The following is a 16,942-nucleotide window of genomic DNA, read 5'->3' as shown; positions in this document are numbered from 1 at the left end:
CTTATAACGTCTGTATCAAACCTATGAATATAAATAAACGAAGAGACGAACGGACAGACAATTGAATGGTAAAAAATAGGGCGTGTAGGGGATGGTGATTGCCTTTCGCTTTGTTTTTTTTGTTATTTTACACTATCAGGAGCCATTACTTGACACTATTTAAAAATATCTAACTATCAAAGGTACGAAGGGAGAAGACGCACTCCCAAAAAAGGCTTTTATCACCTGTGCTCCAAATTTACCTGAGTAAAAAGATGGCGGGAAGGTCGCGAAACTGGGAGGAGTCTTCCCCTCCCTCCCTCCCCCCCGATTTTATTTGTGTATCAATATTTTGAGGAATTTCGAAGATCAACAGATCGAGCACGTTGCGTACTCTACAAGGTAAAGGAACCACTGAAGTCATTTTTAAAAACCATCATCTTTGTTTGTTGTCATTCAAACCTTCCTTTAGCAAAATAATCTTTTTCTTTACAAAATAGACTTATATGCCTCCCAACTGCCTTATATGCCTTTCACAACTATGAAAACGACACGTAATGATATTTAACATTTATATCTTAAAAACTGTCCTACATCTGATATATAAGAATATTTGAATGGTAGAGTTGTGCTTTAATCTTCAATCTTCAATCCATAGGTACGACATCGTTAAAAAACCTCTATAAACTAATCAATAAATAAATTATCTTCGATAGGTGTCGGAAACAGAATAATAGCATAGATATCAAATAGCGATTGTGAAATGTTTGTCTGGAAATTTTGTTATTCTTATGTCTGGAAGATTCGTATCAAGCCAATCAGCGTTCTTTTTAACTAAGGTGTCCCGTAAAGATAAGGAACAATTGTCTGTGATTTATTTAGCTTTCAGTCGAAGTAATCTTTTATATCAGTCGAGTCGAGGAGTTGTGACAGTTGTGAAACCTAGCGAGAATAGAAGAGGAGAAGAATAAAAATCTAGTGAAGACGAGACAGTGTGGGCTATCCTTACTAATTCCCCACAATAGGTTTCACAGAGCATTTTAAAATGTAGTCAATTTCAAAAAGTATTCCTACTTGAAAGTCACGCTAGATATTTCATGTTCTCATTTCGTTTCAGACCTTAATTCTAAAATCATTCATCTTCATATTCATTTCCCAAAGTAGTAGTTTGTTGGCAAAAAAGGCATCTTTACAACTTGAGCGTCAATTCTCTTCTTGTACACTTCTAAATGTAATGCTGTTCCTGGTTTGGATAACGCTGTTGGTACGTAAGCCATTGCAATGTTCTGCTTCAGGCACGGTGATGGACAACCGCTTGTCACGTGACCTAAAAAGAAATAATTTTAAAAAAAGGAATATTCAAGTGCAACACAAAGAATTTGGTTCTGATTGGTTGATGATAAAAATAAAAATAAAAACGGGAACAACAACAATTTCATCAAAGCGAGCAAAAAAACCTATAACAACGTGATCAAGCCTAGGATTCTAACATATGTGCTACTTTTCAATAATAATAATAATAATAATATTAATAGTAGCTCAAAAAGATGAAGGGAGATCTGATTTCCTCGACTACATCATCACTTATAACTTTTATGGCGGAAGGATACTTTAAAGAGAGGAAAACTATAGAGAATACGGTGTGGGTAATGGAATAGATCTCGATCGGTTCGGTGATTTCTATCGAGTATAAAGCGAGTTAAGGGCCTGAAAAGGAACTGACATTGTTTACAATTTGCTTCTTTTTCGTTTCTCTCCCCTCCCTCCCCTCCCCCCTCCATCCCTTTCCTCCTACTTCTTCCTGAAATTTAAAACCTGATCCTGACGCAATCTATTTTAATCTCCTTAACCCCTTGGCCCTTAAGAGTGACCAGCATTTAACTTCTCCTTTCAGTAATGCTACTGAATCATTCCTTAAGATCATGAGAATAAAGAAAATGATCACTAACCCAAGAACCTTTAATTATAACACGAATTCTCCTTATCAATGCCAAACGACAAGTATAGAGAAGTGTATGGAGAATATAGATACTGATGTCAGGGTGTAAAGGGTTAAGATTTACCCAACCAGACTACCAAAATCGATAAAACGTTTTTACGCGAAAGAAAAGATGTAATATCGTGTGTTTATAAACTGGATTCAAAATGGACGCAGTTTTTTAAATGTCACCTACCTACTTTGTTACCATCAGCATCTAAAATATTTGCCCCAGCTGAAAAAAAAACATAAAAATTACCATCTGGTATGGCTGTTACGCTCGTAACAAGACGAATAACAGTTTTTCCTTACTTCAAGACAAAGCTAAAAATTTACCATCTTTGTTATTCCAATTAAGCTTTCCAACATTGCTGATTCCAGAAGGATTCGAGAGAAGCAAGGACCCGAGTCACCAAAGAATTCTCTACACTCTGGGTCATTGCATCAAAGCGCAGAATCCGAAAGTATGAAAGCCTGAGGTTCGATTCTTCATGGGGACTCAGATCTCCTCCTTTATTTCACGCTCGTGACAAGACAAAACGACATATTTCTTTCGTACTTCCCAGTATTTAGAAATTACATCCAAAATTTCGTATCATTCAGAAAGAAGAGACGCAAAATTTTCTAACTAAAATTTACCTCTCGCAGGAGGGCCTTTCGACACAAGCCCTACTCTCTTCCTTTTGGCCTTCTCTTTAATCTGTCTGAGGATTATTTCTGCTCCTGGAAAGTCGGCTTGGGCACGTCGTCTTTTTCCTTGAAAAATTTAAAAGCATGATATTCACATATAGCCTCTTTCACACCATCATGGAATATATCTTAATGCTGTCAGATATTATATTTGGCGTGTACACGTAGCCCGTGTCGCTACAACTTTATCAACAGCATATGAGCGCTTTCCGACTGGGTAATTGGGATTTACTTATTTGATGAGGATCAATCATAGAGTAAAAGTCGCCACTCTTTAGGATGTGAACGCGCTAGTTGCGTATGAAATTATGCGCAACAAGGATAAAAAAACGACACAATTACCCGGCCAGATCGTGGACTCAGACCATTTTTTCAAATGAAACTAACTCACCAATTGTCCACACAAGAACAGCTTCAACAGGCGTGGTGTTTTCATCAATATCGTTTCCATAGAGACAAAGCCCAGCTTCTAGTCTCAGACTGTCCCTCGGCCCCAGGCCTGCTGGCTTAACATCTGCCTCTTTGCTTTCTAATAATGCTTTCGTCAAATCAACAGCTCTCTCCTTGTCCACTGACAGCTGCGCATAGCGAAAAAAGTCATTCAGAATTAATAACTGTATTATTCTATTTGTGATGACTATAGCTTTGTCCGTTTTATGCAGAATAGATCGAAGATACGCAAAAAAGTAACCTGTTTCAGGCACTCCGTCATCGGTGACGACGGGAGCAGGTAGGCGATAAACGGAAGACGAGATTGTTAGGAACGGGTTTATAATTGAGACAAGAGTCGCGTTACCTCAAACCCATCCTCTCCCGTGTAGCCACAACGCGTAACTCGTACATCTTTGATCCCAAACGCTTCCACTACGCCACCGTGCATGAAAAACATGTTACTAAGATCACTTTGCACACCACTTTGAAGAACTTTGGCAGCTTGAGGTCCTGAAATATATGTACATCCACACTTGATTAATATATAGAATATTTACATCGACTCTCGTAATTTGATGACAACTACTTTTTTGACCATCTCAAATTGAAATATGAGACCCCATCCACGCTATTGCGATTTCGTCGGAAAACGCTTATTTATTCTGCATTTTTTGCCTATAATTTATTGTTAAACGCTTACAACCGTTGATAAAAAAGGAATTTTTCAATAGAAAAAGATTTCAAGAGAGGAGTGTTTTGAAAACGCATCGCTCTTAAAACGCTCCGTTTCTTGTGTGGGAAAGTGAAAACGTACACTCTTAGAGACGAAAAATGCGTTACATACTGTCACTTCCATCTGCGTTTTCGGGTATTCTAGTGTGGACGATAGACGAAAATGCATAAACATGTACGTGATTTTGGATCAATCTGAGTATTTGACCAACTGCGCACCTACGCCATCCATAAGCCAACAACAGTCAACCGATAACAAATAAGGGTTAATGTTAAATTAGGGGAGGGGTAGGTGCGCAGTTACTGAGATACTGAGACTGATGAGTGATTTTTAATGCAAACACAGCAGTGTGGATAGCTGAGAGCAAACAGAAAACGCTACTGTTCATGGAAATATTTTGTTTCCTTTTTTAAGACGAAAGCGAACACTCAATAAAACGTATCGGTGTGTTTTTTTTGTTTAGTTTTTTTTTATGTTCACATAAATAAATTGCAATTTTAAACTGTATACAAACGTCTCTACCTTGTAATGCAACAAGTGCTTTGTCCTCAAGAACTTCAAGCGCAACATCCAAATCATTGCTCACTGCCTTCAGTCTATCCTGTTCAAAAGAATGGTACGCTAGACTGATTAGTAACTACATACTTAAGGTATACAATGCCCTAGTCGTGTAACTTGAGAGAGGATTATGGTCTTTCAGTAATTAATTCATCAATCAAGTAAGCACCTAATTAACAAAGTAAAAAGCCTTTATATAGGCCCAAGTGGCCCATAGGGCCGGTGCTTAACTTCAGTTTCCTTAGCATGAAGCGGCTAGGAGTATTGCTACTCCCCCCTGGATGGGATGCTCGTCCATCACAGGGGGGAGTACCCAGTACACCTGGATGAGGAGAAGCACTGTGAGAGTAAAGTGTCTTGCCTAAGAACACAACACAATGACCACAGCCAGGGCTCAAACCTGGACTACTCGATCCAGGAATTACGGTCAACTCGCCGACGGACCAACTCGCCGACGCCAACTCGCCGACATATAAAATCGAGTAGAGACGTCGGCGAGTTGGTCGTCAATCCAATACAACTTATTAGAAGTTAAACATACAGAAAATTAAACTATATTTAGTAAAAAAACACCGGTGAACATTGATGAACATCTAACAGAAGCTGAAACATTGGTGAACATTGGTGAACATCACCAATGACTATGACAGCTTAAGACACGAACGAGTTATTGTGCGACAACAACACCGTAAAGACTCATCATGTCAATCGCTCAGAATTTTTAACGAAGATTTGGCTTTCTAGACGAGATCTTTAGTAAAAAGCATTTCTTTTTATTTGCAACAAAGTTTATAAGGATCTCAAGGCGAATAAAGCGAAGTAAACATCACCAATGACTCACACAACTCATTGGCGTCTACAGCCAATTTTTTCATACTTTATTCGCCTTGAGATCCTTATAAACTTTGTTACAAATAAAAAGAATTGCTTTTTACTAAAGATCTTGTCTAGAAAGCCAAGTTTTCGTTAAAAAATCTGAGCGATTAACATGATGAGTCTTTACGGTGTTGTTGTCACACAATAACTCGTTCGCGTCTGAAGCGGATGTAGTCATTGACGATGTTTACTTTACTTTATTCGCCTTAAGATCCTTATAAACTTTGTTGCAAATAAAAAGAAATGCTTTTTACTAAAGATCTTATCTAGAAAGCCAAGTTTTCTTAAAAAATCTGACCGATTATCATGATGAGTCTTTACAGTGTTGTTGTCACACAATAACTCGTTCGCGTTTGAAGCTGTTAGAGTCATTGTGATGTTTACTTTACTTTATTCGCCTTGAGATCCTTATAAACTTTGTTGCAAATAAAAGTAATTGCTTTTTACTAAAGATCTTATCTTGAAAGCCAAGTTTTCTTAAAAAATCTGACCGATTGTCATGATGAGTCTTTACAGTGTTGTTGTCACACAATAACTCGTTCGCGTTTGAAGCTGTTTGAGTCATTGGTGATGTTTACTTCCCTTTATTCGCCTTGAGATCCCTATAAACTTTGTTGCAAATAAAAAGAAATGCTTTTTACTAAAGATCTTATCTAGAAAGCCAAGTTTTCTCAAAAAATCTGACCGATTATCATGATGAGTCTTTACAGTGTTGTTGTCACACAATAACTCGTTCGCGTTTGAAGCTGTTAGAGTCATTGTGATGTTTACTTTACTTTATTCGCCTTGAGATCCTTATAAACTTTGTTGCAAATAAAAGTAATTGCTTTTTACTAAAGATCTTATCTTGAAAGCCAAGTTTTCTTTAAAAATCTGACCGATTGTCATGATGAGTCTTTACAGTGTTGTTGTCACACAATAACTCGTTCGCGTTTGAAGCTGTTTGAGTCATTGGTGATGTTTACTTCGCTTTATTCGCCTTGAGATCCCTATAAACTTTGTTGCAAATAAAAAGAAATGCTTTTTACCAAAGATCTTGTCTAGAAAGCCAAGTTTTCGTTAAAAAATCTGAGCGATTGACATGATGAGTCCTTACGGTGTTGTTGTCGCACAATAACTCGTTCGCGTCTTAAGCTGTTATAGTCATTGGTGATGTTCACCAATGTTCACCAATGTTTAAGCTTCTGTTAGATGTTCACCAGTGTTTTTTTTACTAAATATCGTTTACTTTTCTGTATGTTTAACTTCTAATAAGTTGTATTGGATCGACGACCAACTCGCCGACGTCTCTACTCGATTTTATACGTCGGCGAGTTGGTCCGTCGGCGAGTTGACTGGTTACCCGATCCAGAGTCGAGTGCACTAGCCATGAGGCCACCATGCCTCCACAATTAACAAAGTGTCCAAGTTCAATATGTCTTCACTCAAGCAAAGAATGACACAAAGACCTTCAGGTAAACCAAGGATTGTTTTTTCTGTATTTTTTTCCATAAGCAGTTGCCGATGGTGTAATAAGCAGGTGTGCTGTAATGCATATCCCAAACACAAGAGCTTACTTACAGGCTAAACAGATGGTGGTCAGAGGTCCTAACTCTTAAACCCTTTAACACCCAAGATCTTATTAGTAATTCTCCTTACTGTCTGCCATACAGTTCTTGTGATGTTAGTTTGGAGAATTTGGTAGTGGATCAACTTATAATCCCTTAAATTTTAATTTTTCTCTACTCTCATCACTTGTCTTCTTGATATTGTATTGATTATGTAAAGAGAAATTATGTCTTGGTCACTCATGAGAGTTTAAGGATTAAATCCTAAAAGTGATCACATGAAACTTCTCTCTATCACATCCATACATTATTCAGCAAACAGGTAATGAGAATACCCAAACTTATCAGGTGGAATTTTTTATCTTGATCTAAAACCAAACTCTTGTAACTAATAAGTTACCAGGAAATGTGCAGCAGCCAAAGGCAAGAGTTAACAATTAGGTCTTAGGAGTTTAAGGGTTAAAGGCAGTGGTAGACCACTGGTAACTGGCTTTTATTGAAACCCATGGGTAAAATTCCTGGGATAAATATTGTGAAACAATAAAATGATGAAAAAAGGATAAGAAAGATGGTAAATTTTTGAGTTAAGTAAAGAAATAATCTTGTCACAAGGTTGGGACAAAGCGGAAAAAAAAAAGAGTCCCTGTGAGGAATCAAACCTTAGACCTTTGGATTCTGTGCTCCAATATCCTACCAATGAGCCACAGACACTCTATGGTGAGTAAGGCCATTATAGAGTTCATAACGGCCTTGCTCTTGGTGCACATTCTCCATACTGTTCTCTATACATTTCCTAAGGTGCTGACAAGGAGAATTTGTTTACCAATCAAGAGCTTCTTTCATTGGTGATCATTTCCTTTATTCTCATTACCTTACTTGTTTGATTCAGGGGTGTTATTGTAAAGAGAAATTAGATGCTAGTCCCTCTTAGGGGAAGAGATGTGACTGGCCATTACTTCTATGGGAATGTTATTTTACTACATGTAAATCACAAAGTCCATAGTTACCTGAAGATGCTCCAAAACTTTATCTGCACACCCTGCATTGGACACTACATACAAATGTTCAGGTGTTTTGTTTATGATCAAGTCGTCAATAATCCCACCATCTTCTGTGGTAAACAGAGAAAGAGTCCCTGTGTAATCTGCAAGTCCTGCAATATCTGCAACTACCAGGCTTTCCAAAAATTTAATTCTGTCACTTCCATGCACTTTAAATTGCAACATGTGGGATACATCAAACAGAGAGGCATGTTGCCGAGTGTGTAAATGTGAAGGTAGTACACCATCTTTATATTGTACTGGCATTGACCAACCGCAGAAAGGGACCATCTTTCCACCAAGCTCCAAATGGAAATCATACAAAGGTGTTTTTCTCAAATTCTCCTGAAAAAAAAAGCAGGTAGGATAAGATAAGTGCTGCTTCAAACAAAAAAAAGTCTACAAAAGAAGTATGCAACTATTTAATATGCATTGCCACATGCTTCTTTCCTCTCTCTGACCTTTCCCAGTTCCCCCCCCTCCCCTTTAGCCTAAAGAATGGGGGGGGGGGCTTAGTAGAACTTGGGGTAGGCAGGTGTTGCACTTAGACATTTAAAATATGACCCTGTCTAAGACAAAATCCATTCACTTAGCAATCTTTTTTAGAACAAAAAGTATGCGAAGTGTGGAATATGAACCTCACAGAGCAACTTCTGAGTACATCCAGACAATATTTCATGGGTAAACTGCCATGGGACAGTTTTATTAACTGCCATACCCCCGACAGTCCCCTTCCATATCCTTCCCCCTCTCCCCCCCCTCCGCCGCTTGAATGCTGATAAAGTGAGAATTTCCATTGCGATGTCCTTGAAATTTCCAAAAATAAAATTGAAATGCTTTTTACAAGAAACATTAAGTGTAGCTTTCTTAGGTACAGCAACTGAGCGCAAAAGATGCGCTTACCTCAGAATCTGTTGCAAACGCCCGAGAACCATGCGAAGTCTTCGTTAGCGCGCTGGACATCGGAAGCCGAGTATTCCTTCTGCAGGCTTTACAAAGAAACCTACTTGTAGATAATCGGAAAATAGCACTCATTTTCCAAGATTCTCAATATGTCTACCAAAATATCCTCAGATCGACGTAGAAAAATAATCCCCTCTCCGTACGTTGTGAAATAATCATCGACCACGAAGATGCAGATATTGGTCAGCAGTCTCCCTAAGGAGCAGGCGTTGTAATATGTTTATAGCGTCCGTGCAATGGACGCCATGATGAAATTCATAAGGTAAAGATGAGGTATTAGAAGATTACTTGAGAACGGAAGCAAAATGCTGTATTTGGAGGACTATGTTGAGTGTAAGGTTTTTTAAGCTTATTTTTATGGTAATATCTTGGCCGTAAATGACTGCTGTGAGTCTTTTTATCCCATAAAAACGCGTTTAAAGTCAATCAAGCCTTCGACCGTTTGTAGCGTTTCTTTTGTTATTTAATGTCGAAATCTTTACGAACCAAGTAACTGGTTTGATTCTAAAAGTGAAATTTTATCCAAGATGCGTGGCTTAAGCAAAAATCTGTGCTAAATTATGTGATCGTCATCGTAACACGGTTGTGTTTAAATCTGTAAACAATGAATAATCACGGACATGCGCAGTAGCTTATCAATAAGCAGTACATCGTGGAACGCATATAGGGCTCTAAGGTGTAATCATGACTGCTTTTTATAAATTTAAGACGAGTGAAAAAAAATTTTCATCATTTTCTGAGGAAAAAGTGTTTTATAATTTTCCCAAATTCTGCTTTCAAAAAATATGTGCACCAATAGTCCCCCCAGCACTGACTTACATGTTACAATTTTTGAGTGATCATTTACTTTTCCAGTCTTGAGGAATTCTTTGTTATCATGCTCCTGCATGCAATGGGCATGGTGAACATGACCTCAGAAGTTCCTGTATGGCAGCAATTTTTGTCTTTTATACAATATAGTTGCTACGGTAAAATTTTATAATTTAACTGTGAACCCTTTAACTCCCTTGAGTGACCAAGAGAGAATTTCTCCTTACAATATCAATAAAATATCAACCAGATAAGTGATGAGAATAAAGAAAAACATCAATTTGGGGATAATTAGTTGATCCAATACTAAATTCTAAATTCTCTGAACTAACATTATAGGAATTGTATGGTTGACAGTGACGAGAATTACAAATTTGATCTGGGAGTTAAAGGGGTAATTGTTTCCACTTACATCAAACCTACGCCAATTATTATTGATATCATTGGTTTTCAAAAAACATTATTATAAAGAGAGATTTTATCTGTATTGTTTTGACCATGGGTTAAGAAAAAAAATCTGAGTTCCCTTGGAGGAATTGAAGCCTGGACCCTTCAGACCCTTTGTGCTGCAGTGCATCAGAGCAAGAAATGGAGAGGTCTTAGGTTAGATTCCTTATAGGGCACTCAGATGTTTTTTCTTACCTTAACAGTAACTGACTATAAAAAAATCTCTTTTCTCTGCCTTCATGCTGAAAATTTACCATTTATCTTATTCCAATTTTTTACACACTGTTACGCTGTTATCTAAGGTATGAGATTATCCTAGTGTGCTGTAAATGACCTTGTGATGGTTGTCACCATCTGTTGTTATAATTGCATTTTCATGAAGTTAACATAAAATGTTTGTTAATGTTTAAAGTGATTGAGCAGCTGCCAGTTGAGCTGCGAGACAGATTCACAGACATGAGGGAAATGGATCTACAGGTTCAGAGTGAGTCATGGCTTGGGAAGCACTTTTACATTATTAAACTTTTTAATATTAACGTAGTCAAATAATTTTTTCATGTTACACTTTAATTACTTTATTAACTAGATGCTCCACTAGGTTCTTTTGGGAATTTTCATTGAGTTTTAAAATTGATCCATGATTGTATTGGTTTCACATTTTTTTCTCGCTGATTGGTTCTGATAACTCATACCATCCTTTCAGCCAATCAGAAGCTTTATCTAAAACAGTCACATTGTCTAAGCTTGGATTTTCTTGAGCATTAAGTGGGTTTTAACTTTCTGCTCCCTGTAACCTTGGTTCTGACTAGGCATTGTAAATTATATTGGTTTTTGTTTAACGAAACTTAATCAGTGTGCTCTAACTAAAGTAATGTATTGAGGTTTCAAGCATTAGCCCTTTTTTTTTTTTTTGCTTTGACGAAGGGCTAATGCTTGAAATGTCAGCTTTAAAACTCTATGGTGGCCAATTTATGTTATCAACTGGTTGATGATACTAAATTACCCTGTTATACTCTCCCACTGATGCAGCATTTCAGTTTCTTTAGAAACTTACCCCCTTTAAATTACAGGTATTGCTTGATTTGATTAATGCAGACCTGACTGATGTGGCATAATCTCCAACACCTTCCCATGCACAATTGAATAGTCACTCTCATTGTCACCAATTGATTTTTTAACATTTTTTTCTAATTACAGACAGAATAGATGACATGGACATCAGAGTGAAGCAGTTTTTCATGAACTGCCGAAAAGCAAAGCCAGAATGGAAAGAACAACAGTACAAACAAATCAGAGATGTAAGTTACAATCATTAATAAAGAAATATTTGCATTTAGAAAATTTCAATTTTTTCGTACTCAGAATAGTTTTCCAATGCATGCAAAGTATGGAACTGGATACACACCACGGGAAATGTTTTAATTGGCTTCTAAGAGAAACTCAGGCTATATTTCAGAGTTAAGAGTTGATGTTTCCAAGTTTTGATTCAAGGATTTAAATCCTTATGTTTGTTTTCACTTTTAGATGAAGGATTAGGTGATGCCTGAGGTCAGCTGGAAATGAAATCACATTTTATCTCTGATCTGTAGAATTTCCGTGTCATTGAAAGGCACAGTCAAATAGTGATAGTTCCCCTTCTTGGGGTTTTTTTGGGAGTTTTTCTTTAAACTTATCTTTGTTTGTTTGTTTGTTTTTTCTTTACTTAAGGAGTATCAGAAGGCTGTTGAGGATGCTGAAGAAAAAGTTAGCATAGCAACACAGACTTATGATCTGGTATGGTAACACAGCTAGATTATTATACTAATTCAATTATTTACATTGCATAATTTTTGTTGCTGCTGCTGTTGTTGTTACTGTAGTTTCTTAGAATGGGCATATAGATATTACATTGTAGTTTTCATTAGCATGCATACACTGTGTGTAAACAAGCATCAAGTTTAACCTGTGGCTTCCTTTTTATCTTTCCTTAGGTGGACAGACACTTAAGAAAATTAGATCAAGAGCTGTCCAAGTTCAAAATGGAATTAGAAGCAGATAATGCCGGTATTACAGAGGTTTTAGAGCAAAGTAAGTAAAGTTCAGTCCAGTGTAAGGGAACATAAATTTGTTATTTTGAAACAGAGGGGTTTTCAGTATCTAAGTGGAAACATTAGTTAATTAATACTCTGTAGAGGTACATGTAGCCAGCAATGTGCACGTAGCTTAATTTTGGATACCTTTTTTTTTCTATAGGATCTCTGAGACTAGATGAACCTATTAATCCACCCTCTCCTGCAAGGAGTAACCACATACATGGATCATTGCAATTAACTGGGCATAGTAAGTTTATCAAATGAACCATACAACTCTGTATATGCAATCCCATAGAAAACTTAAATGAAAGCTGAGGTGCAGGGAGCTGGAGCGGTTGACATGAGTTGGAATTTGTCAGACAAACTGTGATGGACCAGAGTCCTATCCCAGAGAAGTAGCTCCATACACATGGTTGCCTCATGCAACAGAAACAGGGGTTAGTTATGAACAGCAGTCATGCTTGTCAATTCTCAGACTTAAATCCTTTCTTGTACTTTTCCATTGCAGAAAGGAAAGCTCCCGACAGTCTCTCTACTGATTTGGTCAATGGCGATCACTTGTCCATCCCAGGGATGCATGATTATGCATATGGCTCCCTTGGAACCTACAATCAGATGTCGCCATCACCAAAATCAGTTGCTCCTCAGTCTCCTTCATCTGCTCCAAGATCTTACACCTTAGGTGAGCAAACCCAGCTTACAGCAGTGTGAGAACCTTTACACCTTAACATTAGTATGCATATTCTCCTTACCCTTCTCTATAAATTTCCTTTGGTACTGTCTGGGAGAATTTGTTTATCAATCACGATTTTTAGTTTATGATCATTTCCTTTATTCTCGTGACCTTACTATGTGATTTAGAGGTGCTATTGTGGGGAGAAATTAGATTCTAATCACTCTCAGGGATCAAAGGGTCAACCTTTTCATCCCTGAGATCTAGATATGAATTTGCTGCCATACATTTCTTACAATTTTAAGAGAGATAATTTTTTGTTAAATTAAACAGTGTCCTCTCCTTAGTATATTTCTTTTCGCCACCTTTCTGCTGAAAAATCTATTGATATGGAAATTCCATTGTAATTCCACTTGGAAGTGAGAGGATTAATCCTTCAACTCCCAGAAGTGATTGACAGACAAATTCTCCCCAAAATATCCCTACATTATCCAGCAAACAGGTAATGGAAATACTTACGCTTATCAGAAAGAAGTTTTTATCTTGATCTAACACCAAATTCTCCTAACTAATTTACAAGGAAATGTGTGGCAGCTGGAGATGAGAATTAACAATCAGATCAGAGAGTTAAACGTGTATATCATAAACTGAATTACACACGCATTTTGATTGGCTCTCTCTAATGATCTATGGGAGAACAGAGACATTGATGACGTCTTTATTATGGAAAACATATAGATTTTATTTTGCCATGGGTCTGTTCAGGAACATATCACAGATGACGCCAAAACTTGATAAGAACACTAGTGACACACCCGGCCACTCCCACATTTTTGTTCTCACCACATTTTGTTGAGGTTTAAGTGTAAACAAGGCTGGAAAACTTCATGAAAGCACACTGTATTTATTTATACCTATATTTTTTTCCTTTCTTCAGGTTCAGTCGGAGCAGGATCAGCTGCAGTTGCAGTTGCTGCTGCGCAGGCAGTTACAACGACGTTGCAGATGCAGCCTGGTAGAAGAGCTAGTGGAGCCTTGAAACCGCCTTATGCTGCAGCCTTGGGTGGGTGTACTGATTTCTGGAGTCTGCTGTTTTCCTGAACAGGCACCTTTGACACGTTTTGTCACGAGGAAGTTGACATAATTTTTATAGAAAAGAAATCGGCGAATTTGTCAATGTGTAATGAAAATATTTCATAGAGCTCATTCGATTCGGAACTCGATGCTTGCTGGATTGTTACTCTATATCCTAGACATACAGCTGTTTATAGTTCTTATTGTTATTTTTTAAAAAACAAAAATTTGTTTTGAAAAATATCATTATTTTCTTTTTTACAGGAAGTTCTTTGAGCACTCTGTCTACCCCACCTAGTGGTTTGAATGGTCTCCCAGCCAGTAGTTCCCTGGGAATGCCGTTTGACCCGGCATCCACTAACGTAAACTCTGTCAGTATACCTGTTACTCCAAGTGACGTACATGCCTCGATCAGTGTGGCGCCAACATCGACAAAACAAAAGAAAAAGTAAGCACTTTGTGGAGTCTCGTGTAGTCAGTATTTAGGGTCCGCGGGACCCGTTTCTCGAAAGTCCCGGTAATTTAACCCTGAAAACCCTAAGAGTGACCAGCATCTAATTTCTCTCTACAATTTTACCTCTGAAACACACATTTAGGTCATGAGAATGAAGGAAAAGATCACCAACTAAACAAGCTTTTGATCGGTAAACAAATTCTCCTTGTCAGCACCTTAGGTCGCGTTAGGCTCTGTGAGCACTGTTATAAATTGCACTCCGCTCACTGATTTTATCTTTGTCTTTCGATTGTTAGCATCTGGTTACGAATACACGCGCTTCGCTTCATTTTGGCCTTCGAGAGAAATAAGATATGTCTCACGGCCAAGCAAGAAGGTCGAAGGCTTACCAAACGAACGAAAAAAACAAGTTTTACCTTCATCCAGATTTTAACACTTATTGGTCAATTTTAGGGTTAACTGTAAAAGTATGGAGTTTTATAAATAAGTGATCATTTCCTACATTCTCATGGCCTTAACTTTTGATTCAAGAGGGATACTGAAAGGAGAAACTAGAAACCAGTCACTCTTAGGGGTGAAAGGGTTAATGCTGGGGAAATCGGGATAAGAACCGGTGTTTTGGGCCACAAGAATCGATAGAACACTCAATCATTACCCTTAGTTGACAACTGAGGTGACTCTTTGATTCTCTCTGTTGTCTATGACAGAAGTAAAAATTCCACTCAAGTCACAGCAGTGGCTTCGGCGCAGGTCGCTGAACAAGAGGCAGCCGTTGCAGCGGCTGCTGTACCGGACTGGGTGTACGATCCCAATGAACCACGCTACTGCCTCTGTAATCAGGTGGGTAAAAAGGTCTTTTAGTGTCGGAAGTAAACCGGGATTTCTTCGGTTTTTCTTTATTTCGCTTTGTGATTGGTCTAGAAAACTCGTGTCACTTTCTCGACCAATCAGATTCAAACTAAAGTCGTCGCGACGTGATCACTCGCGTTTTCCCGCGCTTCAGGCAATTTGTTTGTTCTAGGATTAATTTTCTCTTTGGTTCCTTGTAATATTTTCCCTTTTCCTGATTGGCTGTTGTGATAACTTTAGCTTTGGAAAACAAGTTTTGTCCTACATATTTCTAATTTATGTCTACTTGTAGGTGTCATATGGCGAAATGGTGGGATGTGATAACACTGAAGTGAGTCATTGTTTTAACGTCGTTTTAACTTCAAAACATGTTAATGATCACTATCGGTTACTTAGAAACATTATTTGCTCTTCTTGAATTGCCCCTTTTATTCCTTGCAAGCTTACCAGTCGTTTCGTAACCACGAACGCTTCGTGCTCAGTCGATTCGTACCCTGCTAGAACCCGCATTCGCACCCACTCAGTTTTTTGTTTAGATGTCTTGCTTTCAGGCTGTCAATACCAGCTTGTCTTACAAGGGTTAAAAACAATCGTAAGTTGGTTAGTCGCGGTGTTTGAAGACCGAAAAACTTTTTTGTCAAAGCTCAAAGCAAAATGGTAAGTTAACATGAAAAGTGTATTTTGATAAGCTTTGCTTGCGAAAAGTCTTCGGTTTTCTTCTTCCCTGCTTTTGTTTCCTTTGAACTTTCAATCTTCATTCGCATATTTTGCGGTTGTTTCTTATGTTTCCTTTTGAAATTTTTCGCGAGAAACTGGCGCGCGGCCGGCTCATAATTGATCCCCTTGCGTATGCCCTACATTTGACCGTTGTGTTCACAAAAACGAGGTCTGGGACGGGGTTTGTAAGAGATCTTTGTTTCCTGAGACCTTCTGGATTTTGAACGTCACTTAATGTTAGGGTGCCAATCGACCAGCGGGTCGGGTACGGACCGATGCATACTGGGTACGAATAAACCAATAGGTCTGGTACTAACAGACACAGACTGGGCACGAACCGGTTGAAGCAACTCCTGATTGTGCTGTTTATTCACGTTTCAGTGTCCCATTGAGTGGTTTCATTACGGATGTGTTGGATTAACAGACGCTCCAAAAGGAAAATGGTTTTGTCCTCAATGTCAAAATCAAAAGAAACAACAAAGAAGAGGAAATAGACACCAGTAGTATAAATGAATAAATGCAATTATGGAAAAGTCGGCGGCGACGTGAGATAGAATGAATAGTGTTACGTTGCTATTCTCTGTCGCAATGAGTGGTGTAACGAGGCCATTAGCGTGAAGACATGTTAGGGGCGACTTACAATGCGAAACTGAAAAACGAACATTTAAGGAAGAGGAGATAAATGAAAAAGTAGAGTCATAAGAATACTTTCAGTTGCTTTAAGAATGGTGATATACTTGCGATAGTTTCGGAGGTACCAAAAAGTAAAAAAACAACAAGAACAACAAGAACAAAACATAACTTGAAGATTTGTCTAACAGCGTACTCAATATTGGTTGTACAAAACGTTTAATTGCATGCATTCTGGCTGAATAGTTCTCAAAGTCTTCATACAGAGACGTTAATAAAGAAAGAAAGAAATTTTATACTGAAGTACCTATGATCGTTCCTCATAGTAAATGTCTTCAGTCGACTTTTCCTTGCCAAGGATAAGTTGGCGATTTTTTGGGGAGGGAGGGGAGGGGAGGGAGAAGTAACTATTAAAAAACG

The 16,942-nt window shown here is 38.0% G+C and overlaps 2 protein-coding genes across 2 annotated transcripts; one reads left to right on the top strand and one right to left on the bottom strand.

The window, feature by feature from the left end:
* Positions 1-402: 402 nt before the first annotated feature.
* LOC113686505 (aminomethyltransferase, mitochondrial) lies at positions 403-8,984 on the bottom strand. The gene is made up of 8 exons (XM_027204134.2): positions 8,737-8,984; positions 7,801-8,178; positions 4,335-4,413; positions 3,444-3,589; positions 3,039-3,225; positions 2,597-2,713; positions 2,154-2,192; positions 403-1,306 (listed from the first exon to the last, which is right to left on the bottom strand). Exons 1-8 carry the CDS (start codon positions 8,866-8,868, stop codon positions 1,128-1,130), a joined length of 1,257 nt encoding a protein of 418 aa, XP_027059935.2. The 5' UTR covers positions 8,869-8,984; the 3' UTR covers positions 403-1,127.
* Positions 8,977-16,818, top strand: LOC113686548 (inhibitor of growth protein 3). Its single transcript, XM_027204185.2, has 12 exons — positions 8,977-9,129; positions 10,466-10,537; positions 11,251-11,351; positions 11,761-11,826; positions 12,024-12,120; positions 12,286-12,372; positions 12,634-12,807; positions 13,736-13,861; positions 14,137-14,320; positions 15,034-15,166; positions 15,468-15,506; positions 16,274-16,818. The coding sequence occupies exons 1-12, from the start codon at positions 9,102-9,104 to the stop codon at positions 16,394-16,396; spliced, it is 1,230 nt and encodes a 409-aa protein (XP_027059986.2). The 5' UTR covers positions 8,977-9,101; the 3' UTR covers positions 16,397-16,818.
* Positions 16,819-16,942: the final 124 nt, after the last annotated feature.

The sequence above is a fragment of the Pocillopora damicornis genome, chromosome 5, assembly GCF_964200805.1.
Source record: "Pocillopora damicornis chromosome 5, jaPocDami1.2, whole genome shotgun sequence".
Lineage (NCBI taxonomy): Eukaryota > Metazoa > Cnidaria > Anthozoa > Scleractinia > Pocilloporidae > Pocillopora > Pocillopora damicornis.
This window is presented reverse-complemented; position numbering and strand designations above follow the sequence as displayed.

What these genes read in the sequence shown, in the direction of transcription:
- LOC113686505 (XM_027204134.2), bottom strand. Translation starts at nt 8,868, where the DNA reads ATGAGTGCTATTTTCCGATTATCTACAAGTAGGTTTCTTTGTAAAGCC. An exon ending in AGCACTTGTTGCATTACAAG is followed by an intron (nt 3,590 to 4,334) that starts GTAGAGACGTTT and finishes CATATATTTCAG; the next exon opens with GACCTCAAGCTGCCAAAGTT. An exon ending in GAAAGGCCCTCCTGCGAGAG is followed by an intron (nt 2,193 to 2,596) that starts GTAAATTTTAGT and finishes TTTTTTTTTCAG; the next exon opens with CTGGGGCAAATATTTTAGAT.
- LOC113686548 (XM_027204185.2), top strand. Translation starts at nt 9,102, where the DNA reads ATGCTGTATTTGGAGGACTATGTTGAGT. An exon ending in AATGGATCTACAGGTTCAGA is followed by an intron (nt 10,538 to 11,250) that starts GTGAGTCATGGC and finishes TTCTAATTACAG; the next exon opens with ACAGAATAGATGACATGGAC. An exon ending in TCGACAAAACAAAAGAAAAA is followed by an intron (nt 14,321 to 15,033) that starts GTAAGCACTTTG and finishes TGTCTATGACAG; the next exon opens with AAGTAAAAATTCCACTCAAG.